Source organism: Nyctibius grandis, chromosome 1 (assembly GCF_013368605.1).
Source record: "Nyctibius grandis isolate bNycGra1 chromosome 1, bNycGra1.pri, whole genome shotgun sequence".
NCBI lineage: Eukaryota > Metazoa > Chordata > Aves > Nyctibiiformes > Nyctibiidae > Nyctibius > Nyctibius grandis.
The window spans coordinates 106,089,251-106,099,345 of NC_090658.1; the positions used below are offsets into that span (position 1 = coordinate 106,089,251).

At 43.3% G+C, this 10,095-nt stretch overlaps 1 protein-coding gene across 1 annotated transcript in view; it reads right to left on the reverse strand.

Annotated features, from left to right (window-relative positions):
• AGPAT5 (1-acylglycerol-3-phosphate O-acyltransferase 5) overlaps positions 1-7,841 on the reverse strand; it is a 57,479-nt gene extending 49,638 nt beyond the window's left edge. Inside the window, exon 1 of the mRNA XM_068414056.1 lies at positions 7,287-7,841. Within this exon, the coding sequence (XP_068270157.1) occupies positions 7,287-7,505 (219 nt within the window). The 5' untranslated portion in view covers positions 7,506-7,841. The remainder of the gene's footprint in view (positions 1-7,286) is intronic.
• Positions 7,842-10,095: the final 2,254 nt, after the last annotated feature.

Consider the following 10,095-nt stretch of genomic DNA (forward strand, 5'->3'; position numbering starts at 1 on the left):
TTGACAGAACAAAGATAAAAGAATAGTTTTCTCCTGAGAAGTTACACTGCCTCTTAATTGAAATGTCAAAATCCTTGACAGCTGAGCCTACTTTATCTAACACAACTAAAACTGAGAAAAAAAGGATACCCTGTAAGCCTGAGGTAAATAGTTTGAAATAACTGGAGTCAAATGTTTAACCATGAATAGAATCTTCTCTTAGCAAGAACAGTGTCTGATGGTAGAGTACCAGGAAAAAATACTTCTCATGGCTGTATTATGTAAGAAGGAGGAAAGGGCATGGAGGAGCACTGTAAAACTCCATGGCCCAGTGTCTACCAAAAAAGAGTTACATGCAAAAAGAGGAAAGTGTATAAAACTCATGCAGGTTTAAAAAAAAAAAAAGATAAATTTTAAAAATTTGATAAATATTATTTGTATTTCCAAATGTAACAAATTATGCAAAATTAGGACAACTTATATTAAGAACTCAATATACTATGAATCTTAAGACACTCAAATTAAAAATCTATTTAAACAGATTTTTTTTTAAATTAAACCATGAGACTGTAAAACTTACTGGCTAAATACTTGGAATCAGAATTTTTAAGTGCTTTCAAACCTCCCCTTGGACTCTTTAGCTTTTCCTACCTGACAAATACTGGACGTTTTGTGATTTTCTTAGATATAGGTAGCTAATTTTAAAATATAAACTGCAATTTAAAATGAACATGTATCATGGTATTACATAAAGACGATAAAAAAGATCAGATTCAGTTGTGATTTGTCAATCAGAAAACATATCCTAGGCAAATTTCCACATGAAGCTTCTAATTTATGAAACCAAACAGCGGTAACTTTGGTTCGGATAACTGATACTTGATTTCTAAAAATGATAATAGATCTTAGCTTTCATTTATTTTATTTTTCATATACTGGGCAAAAGGAGGGAGATGATCAAAACCAGCACTGAATGTGGAATTTCCCCATACTAAATTCTTTCCAGATTGCCCCAGTGCCAAAGCTGCAGCATACCCGAACTCTAGCTGATACCCCGACGAACCAGAGTCATGAAGGACTTCATATTCACCTTCAGAACTGTAGCCAAAGGCAGACAGAACAAAAGTTAAGATATATGCAAATATATCTTCTGCAATATCTAAAAAAGAAAGAGCACAAAGCTTACATACCTAATGTATCTATTTTTGCTGCCTCACACCACAGTTGAACGTAAGAGTCTAAAATTAGGCATTCATCTCAGTGTGAAAGCTGCATCCCCCAGGCTTAGCAGGTATCACTTAATTTCTGCTACAATAACACATAGGACTTTGTTGTATACTACAAAAGACATATATACCTGGAGAGAGCTGCTCCCTGAAATCTCTAATGAGATGAGCCAGGGTAAACCACCTTCATGGAGCTAGCTAGTATCACGGCAAAAAATTTCATTATAAAAAGCTTCTTTCAGAAGTTTACCACACAAAAGTGATTCACTTCACTATGTTCTCCAGTTTCTTTTCAATCTTTGCACAGCACCAATCCCCAAATTTCTATCACTCGCCCAAGACCTTTATTTCATTATTTCTACCATTGCAAATAAATGATGTTATGATTATCTTCACCTCTCAACATGCCTCACAATAGCTAACAGAGTTTTGCAAAGCAACAACACGAGAGGGTGCTAACAAGAGCTGCTGCTGCAAAGCTAAATGGAATGAACTAGGAAAGCGCAAGCCCTTGGAGGCTGCTCAGCCACCGCCTGAGCTTGGAGGTCTGCCTTGCCTGCAGCTCTGCGCCTTCCCGTCAGCTCCCATACTGTCCCAGTACTCTCCCACTCCTGAACTGGGAGGAGAGCTCAGGGAACTCAAGCACAGGCTCACAGCAAAACGCAACTGCCAGCACCTTCTTTCCAAACAGAACTGGAGAGGGTGAAAAGCGACGTCTCCTTTTGACCTTCTGATTATGGGAATGGGTCCTCACCTTGAGAGGAGTCAGACTCTGTCACTCACATCTACTGACATAGAGCAGTTAGAAGATGAGCCTTCACCCTGCCTTGATGAAACCTGGTTATGATGCCTCCCCCACTGTGGAGAGGGAAAAAACAGGTTCCTACGAGATGACTACCGACCTCACCAACAGCAACCAGAAGCACCTCCCTGACCTCAGCATGTTGCAACTTGACCATTAGACTTCAGCTGCCTCTTTTGCTTCCCACCTCCACCCTGCGCCCTCCTGAATTGCCTGTTGGACTGCTGAACACCTTCAAAAGGGAAAGCAGGGAGTCAGTAAAGATAATCTCGTCTGGCAAGGCTGCTGTCCTGGGAGAGGACAGACCTTGTAACCCTCATTTCCAATGCAAACTGGCCAATACCTAGAAGACCAAGCACCCATCCCAAGCTCAGATGCCGAGCTCTCCTCACAGACTTCCTAGGAAGCCAAGACATGAAACACAGCCCAGGCTCTACTTCACCAGAAAACAGCATCAAGAGTTCAGAAGCACAGTGTCTCCGCAAAGTTTTAATTTGCTCTATTCCTGAGCAGTTTTCAACCTTGTTGAGACACAGCCAGTCCAAGCTTCAATACCAATCCAGAAAGCACGTTGCATTAACAGGTATCTCCCGTATTTTCTAAAACAACTGTTAGAAACACTACAGCTCTGCTAAACAACACTGGGGTGGCATTTGATTCTCATAGCCCTTCCAGAGTCCTGTAATAACAATGAAAAACAGAATTTCATAATGCCTTTAATGAAAGAACCACTTCCAAAAACTCCTGTTCAGCAGGAGGTGGGGGTAGGGAAGTGAGTTGACACAGGCATTGAACAAAATCCATGCACATTAATTCAGTCATGGATTTTATTCAATTGTCAAAACCTTTCAGATGGAAAACAATCCTTTAGAAAGCAGTCCCAGTGATGATTTCTTTATTTTTCTTCACCGCCACTCAATACAAAATATGAAACCTAATTACAACCAAAAAAAAGTTGAAAAATTTAGTCCTCATCTGATCTGAAACGTGCACAAGCACAACAGGCATTAATTTCATCACTCTGACAGCAACTGGGATAAGTAACACACTAAGGGTCACAGATGACAGCATTCATCATATTGAATTACTAGTCCTTTCAGCCCTTCAAACGTCCTAACCACAGGCGTATTTGCAGTAATTTTGGCTTTCACATTCTATGGGAAGATGCAACTGTTTATTGTCTGTATGAAATATAAGAGACCAGTCTTCTCTAACACAGTAAAGACAAAAGCAGTAACACAACCGCACAGTTCACAGGCTACTTGGTAATTTAGAAACTTGGGGCCAAATCCACTATTAGCACAAGCAAATGCAAGTCCTCCAAAGCACTTGAATTGCACCTGTTTGTGTCAGTGACTGCTTTGGCTCGTCGCTGATAAACTAACATCCTTTGCTCTCTAAGACCTACTACTCACTTTACATAAAGTTCAAGCATCTCATATATATTCTTCCCAGAAAAGAGTACTTGTAGCACTTCTGCAGCTTACAGCAGGACACGTGGGAAGCAACACAACTGCATTTGCATCAAAAGCAACATAGGGCCAAAGCAGGGCCATTCTCTCTATGTCACTTTTCCAACAGACTGCATTTACAGATTTTCATTACTATGAGTTTATAATCTTGGACATTGTTGACGAGCACTGTCACAATGCCACATATGGATTAATTTTATATATTTATAGCTCCTTAACAAAATTCATGGATATCTGCTAAACTGCAATTGCACTGACAAATTTACAAAGCATTATAGGATTTTACATTATAGTGATATTGGCTTTGTCCAGTTTACCTCATTTACAGGGTTGGTATGTTCTGGGTTGCTTTTTGTACTCTAAATACTGGTTCTTCAATTTTCTACAGCCAACTCTTGCATGATAATCAGCAAAAGGGCTATTTTTGGCAATTCATTAACAGAATTCTAATATTATTGGAAGACCTAAACTGATTCCATCTTAGCTCAATTCCTCTAAGGCTTTGTAAAACATTGTTTGGTAGAAAAAAACAGGTCTGACCCAAAATTTAAAAAGGAAAAGTATTTACAGTATGAGAAAGTAAGAAACTTTTACAGTTACTTCATGAGCCACTCTCTAGAACATAAATACTCAGTAAGGGTTCACAGCAATTATAGCTCTGTAATTATTTTAGATCTCAAGTCAAATACTTAAGAGAAATGGAATTACTAGTCTTTCAAGATTTTGTGTCATGCAGATCAGGTTATCACCTTATTTAGTTACATTTCACAACTGAAAAGAATTTGCTACAAAGATAAAATGCCTTCCTAGCATTAACTAGAGTTTTTGTTTTCATAAACTTGGCTAAAAACATCCAAGTCAAGGAGAACAAAAAAAGAAGAAAAATATGTTTGTGCATACAGTCATGAGGGGGAGACAGATTTAGATACCTGATGGACTAACAGCAAATGATACACAGAAACATCACTTCCTGACAGATAAATAAGTAAACAAATAAGTCTCAAGACACACTAGTATTTAATTCAGTCAAAAAATAATCTACATTTATGATCCAAACCAACTTTACTCTATTAAGACCCCACTCACATTACTGGGAATTTCAGCAAAATTATTATTTCAGTATCAGATATCTCAAATATTCACAGCTGCCTTAGAGTGTTATCATATTGAAATCCACAAATACTCTAAGTGTAATAGACCAAAGAATGCTAAACAGTACATAACATTGAAGACTTTTATATAGGGTAAGACAGTGGCAGTGCTAAGAAAAAGTCACTTAAGGTTTTGATTCAGTAAGTCACTTAAGCATCTGTATAATCCTAATGACTTCAGTGAGACCATGCAACAAGTTCCAGTATTCTGATGGATGTTGTTGGCCTCCTATTTATCCAGTTACAAAAAAATATCCCAACACACTCCAATCAATCGAAGAAATTAATAAACCTGAAGGAGATGCTGAATTCCTCCCTCCCGTGGCTATTCCGATGCCTTAATGCTGGTAAAGCCTACCGCTGCCTTCATGAAGCCACGCAAGTTACTATTCTTGCATTGTTTTTTGGGATTAAGTGATTAAGTTTAATGATGCTACACTTCTGCATCTAATTACATGCCCTAAACCAGCCAATTCACAGTAGCTCTCAGGTTACCATCCCAATCCCAAACACTCAGGCACATGCTTAACTTTCCACTGTGAGTTTCAAGTTAAACGTGTTCAGTGTTCACAAGAGTAGGTCTGAAAGGACACCCTGTTTCTCCTCTTTAAGCAAATGGGAGATATCTTCCAGTTAAACAATACATGAATTTTAAGGATTCTGCCTCTTACCTCTCTACATATGTATCATATTTTCCAAGTTTTTATTTACCTTTCAGTCTCAGTTACTATTTTATTTATCCTATGACATATGCCACATTGATTTGTGGGCTCTCTTACTTGTTTCTATTATCCTTTATTTCAACTTTGCATATATTATCTCCTCTTAACATCATCTGCTGCTTACTGTGACAAAACATCTCTATTTTAATATTGTCCTAAGTGATCACATGTAGTATCTCCTACCTTTTTTTTTTTGTGTGTGTGTATGAAGTTTTACCAATGCAATAAAAGAAAAGAGAGTTCAACAGGTGACGGCTGCCTTTTGGTTTCTTTTGGTTAGCATCTTCCTTTCTGTACCTTTATGCCACAGGCATTTTTCTGATAAAAGTTCTTATCAAAAGTTCAACGTGGTTGCTAGTCTGTGCACACTATTCGTAGGAAATGTGTGTAATTTTTCTATTAAAATTTATATTGTGATTTTTGGCTCTAATTCTCAGGATGGGTTGAATTAAACTACTATACAGCTACTTTCAGCAGCTCATGACCAAGGTGTGTTACTATACTTCAAGACACCTGCATTAAAGATGCCACATAAAAGGCTGATAAAACAGTAGGTACTTGATCTGTGAACTACTGCTCCCTCTTTCCCTTAAAAAAAAAAACAAACAGATCTGTAAATCACAACACAAGTTAACTGATTTGGACAAGACACAAGGGTGAAGTTACATGAGTTACAAGCTGAATCAAAAACTAATTACCAGTAAAAGAAGATCTCATTTCCCTTTTGTACCTGTTCTGTTTACCCTGATGTCAAACTGTGCAATTCTTCTATCTTTAGCTGGTTTTGGGGGTTTCCATGAGAGCTGGTATGAAGTGAGGCCTACAACTGCAGCTCAATAGTGGAAATTAGTGGAGACCTAGCCTGATTTTGAAATAAATGCTTCATAAGAGAGTGGACAAATCCTTTAGCTGTAACGATGAAGAAGGGCGTATTTGTACCACCTCTGTCACTTGACAACCAAGATGTAAGCACTTGTTATTCTTTAGCCTCAAGCAGCTACAGCTGACACTAACTTCAAATACATTTCTATATCTTCAGACACCTTGAAAGTCAGGTTTAGGCACAGTAAGCACCTGTCATTTACATAATTATTTTTTACATGTAGAATTAAGTCTCCTTATTTACTTTTCAAATTAGAGACAAATACATAATGTTTCAAACATTTAACGCTTCATGAGATAAGTGAAGTAGTATTATTTGAACGCAAACATCCCTCTGGTCATGCAAGAGAGGCCTCCAGTTCCAACTTATTAACCTGAAACCTTGGACTTCAGTTTCTGAGATACTGAATAATTACAATTCACGGCTGATACAAAATTTAAGGGCCAAAGACTGACCGGGGGCAGACTGCATGAAAACTGAGAAGCTGTAATAATTTGGAGGTTAAGTAACCTATTTATTAAAAACTTGCATCTGTATTAAGTACAATTACAGTTGATTATAGTTTTCTTATCTGCTGCCAATTTAATACTACAGATGTGCAACACAGGCCCCAGGGTTCGAGTGTGCAAAGCAGGCTGCCATTCAAGTGCTGACAGAGCACGACCGCTGCCGCATCGCTTCCGTTTTCCCGACCTGCAAAATGAACACAACACCAATACTCCGTGAAAAAGCATCGCTAGAGGAGCCACAGCGGCTGCGAAACACACACGGCTGTCCTCTGTCCATCCAGAGCCCCCACCGGCACCGGGGAAAGGCCACAGCCCGCACCTGCCGGCTCCTTCCTCCCCGTCGGCCCCACATGGCGGCGGGCGGGCCCTGCCCGGCGAGCTGCGCCCTGAGGAGAGGCAAAGCGGGGCTGGCGCCGGTCGGGCGGCGAGCCCAGCGCCGCGGGCCCCCAGCCGACATCACCGACGGCCGCTCCCCAACGGCTCCCGGGGGGACACCAGGCCGGAGCCCCCCCCCCCCGCCCTGCCCTGCCTGCCCGGCTCACCTGCACGCCCGTGTAGTTCTCGAAGAAGAAGAGCACCATGCTCTGGTAGATGGTGTAGAGGCGGTCGTCCACCTCGCGGTAGAAGCGGGCGGGCAGCACGGCGGAGAGCAGGCGCCAGGCGCCCCAGGCCAGCACGTAGGTGGGCGCCGTGCCCATCATGACGGCGGCGGGCAGGACGTAGCGCATGGAGTAGGTGTGCAGCACCAGCGACAGCAGCATCTTCCCGCTGCCCCCCCCGGCCTCACCGGGACACCCACATGGGCAGCGCGCTCACACACAGCCCGGCAGCCCCGCCGACCGCATCGCCCGCCGCGCCGGGCAGACTCGCCAGGCGGACGGGGAAGCGGCGGCGGCGGTCGCCACCGGCAGGGAGGGAGGCAGGGAGGGAGGCAGGGAGGGAGGCAGGGAGGGAGGCAGGGAGGGAGGCAGGGAGGTGCGGGAGCAGGCACCGGCTCCGGATCACAGCTCCCCTCCGGCCGCCGCCGTCACCATCTTGCCCGGTCGGAGGAGGAGCCGCGCCGGCAGGAATGCGGCCCTTCGGCGGCTGCAGCGGCACTTCCGGGAGGGGCGGGCGGCGCCGTGGCTCCTCCTCCACCGCGACCTGGGGGACTGGCGCTGGGCCCCACCGCCCGGGCCGCCCCGCTGCCGTGCTGCGGCAGACGTGGTTGCTCGCGGGGGCTCCCCACGAGCAGGCCCGGGGCCCTGTCCCCATCCCGCTGCTACCCCATTCGGGCCCCGGCACGCAGCGGTGGCTACAGCAGCCCTGAGGGGCGGGGGGTGCTGGGCCGCCCCCGCACGGTGTGGTGGAGGGCTGCTTGGCACCATGCGATGTGAGGCACCTGTGCTTATAATTGATTAGCTGTAATTAGCATTAATTTTAACCTAGCATAGGTTAGAAGAAAATTTACTTTACCCCCCCCGCCCCTCCCTATGCCATGAGTCCAAAGCGGAGCACTAAGAAAATTGTACTTCGCACTTTGGCCGGCTACAACCACGGCGATGCACAGGGACTTGTACACATTTTGCGCATAGCAGTTTGCCTTTTGACTCCCCCAGGTTCTCCCAAAAGCAGGCAGCTGCCTGCCTCGCGTCCTTTCCTCTCTGCCCCCGATAACCTGGTGACAGCAGCAGCCAGATACACCAGCTGCTTTTGAAGAAAATGGAAGAAGTCTTGTAGAAAACAACAGTGTAATAACCTTCCCAGAGGGAGTTTCTTATTAAGCTCTAGCCCATAGCGAAGTATTTATTCCTTGTTTTTTAAAAAAGTTGTTTTATCCTGAAGCTTGTGAAGATCTCATTGTTTTAAAAGATATGGATGCTCAATACCTTCTGCTAATATCTGTTTCCTTTGCCAGGCTTTAAGTGGGGCAAGCTTTGTCTTTTGCTGTCGTTCACCTCGTGCGAGCTGTTTTTTAACGTGTGTTTGGAATTGTATCCTGAATAGTTCAGCAAAAGAAGACTGGAGGAATGATACCAGGTTGAAGTACTGTGGCAATGTTCTCTTCAAACCACCTCAGGGGTCCTGAGCTCTGCAGAGAGTACTCATATTTGACATGCATCATAGCTTCTGTGTCCCTAACGAGACTAAATGGTCTTTATTTCCTTCCCCTCTCCAGAAAGGGGGGACAGGAGGGGTCATGGCAGCTTTTCTGTCAGGGCTTCCCATCCTGATCAATGCATACATTTCTGTCACTGAGTAACTGCATACGCTGCCCTCGTCTCAGGACTACCAGAATAGAGGCACTTTCCCCATCACGGCCTCTTTTGGCAGGGAATTTTTCTGCTCTAAACCAAGCAAAGCTAAGTTGGACAGAAAATTGAGGAGGAAACTTCTGTTTTGCGATGCCTATGACATGGCCATATGGAAGAAAAAGTAATTCACCACGATACAGGAAGGAGAAAGTAATCTAACACAACACAGAGAAGGTAAAGCTGGTGCCAGCAGAGCAGAGCCAGATATGCAGGAACGAGTGCACTGGTGTGGCTGGAATGGCAGGACGGGTTGGAGAGCGGATCCAGACCTGCTGGTCCACAAAGGCAACTGCAGAGAGAGACTAGGATTCAGAGAGACTAGGTGTGTTTGGCTAATGAGACTACGTTCAGGAGCAGAAAATGTAGATTAGCAGTCTGTAAAATAAACAGTGAACTGGGATTGGGAAATGGCAGAGGACTGGGGAAAGTACGGTGAAATTAAGCTGCCTGGGTTTAAAGGCAGAGTATGAGCTTGTGAGATGAGGGTAAAGACTCAGTGAACAGCCTGAAGAGATGAGTTGCAGTGCAAAGAATGTGAAGGGAATAAAAATAACCTTCATATCAAGGAATGAACTTGAGGCCTCTGATTCCATGTATATAAATCATATCTTTCCTTACGGCGCTCTAAATTCACTCATACGTCTGAAGAGCCTGCATATTAAATGATTACAAAATCTGCAGAAATGACCACTTCTGCCTCTGGAGGATGGTTTGCCTATCGTATAATAAATAATAACTGAAGACACACCTTGAACAAAAAGTGACATAAAATACCAAGCTCATGAAGAAATAATGCACATTCTATGCACCAAATGCAACAGAGGTCTAGTAGAAAAGTAGTACCTAATCTCATAGTTGAAATGAAACAAATTTCATCACTATATTTAAGTGCTAGATTTTGCAACCTTAATAATACTCTTTCAGTTTACAATCTGTGGGGCTCTTTTGTATATGTGTTTATATATATGGCTATTATTCCTATATTGAATCTGACTCAGTCATTTGCCCCAGTGATAAAAATGGGCACTGAGATCCTTCAAGTCATTAGACTTATATA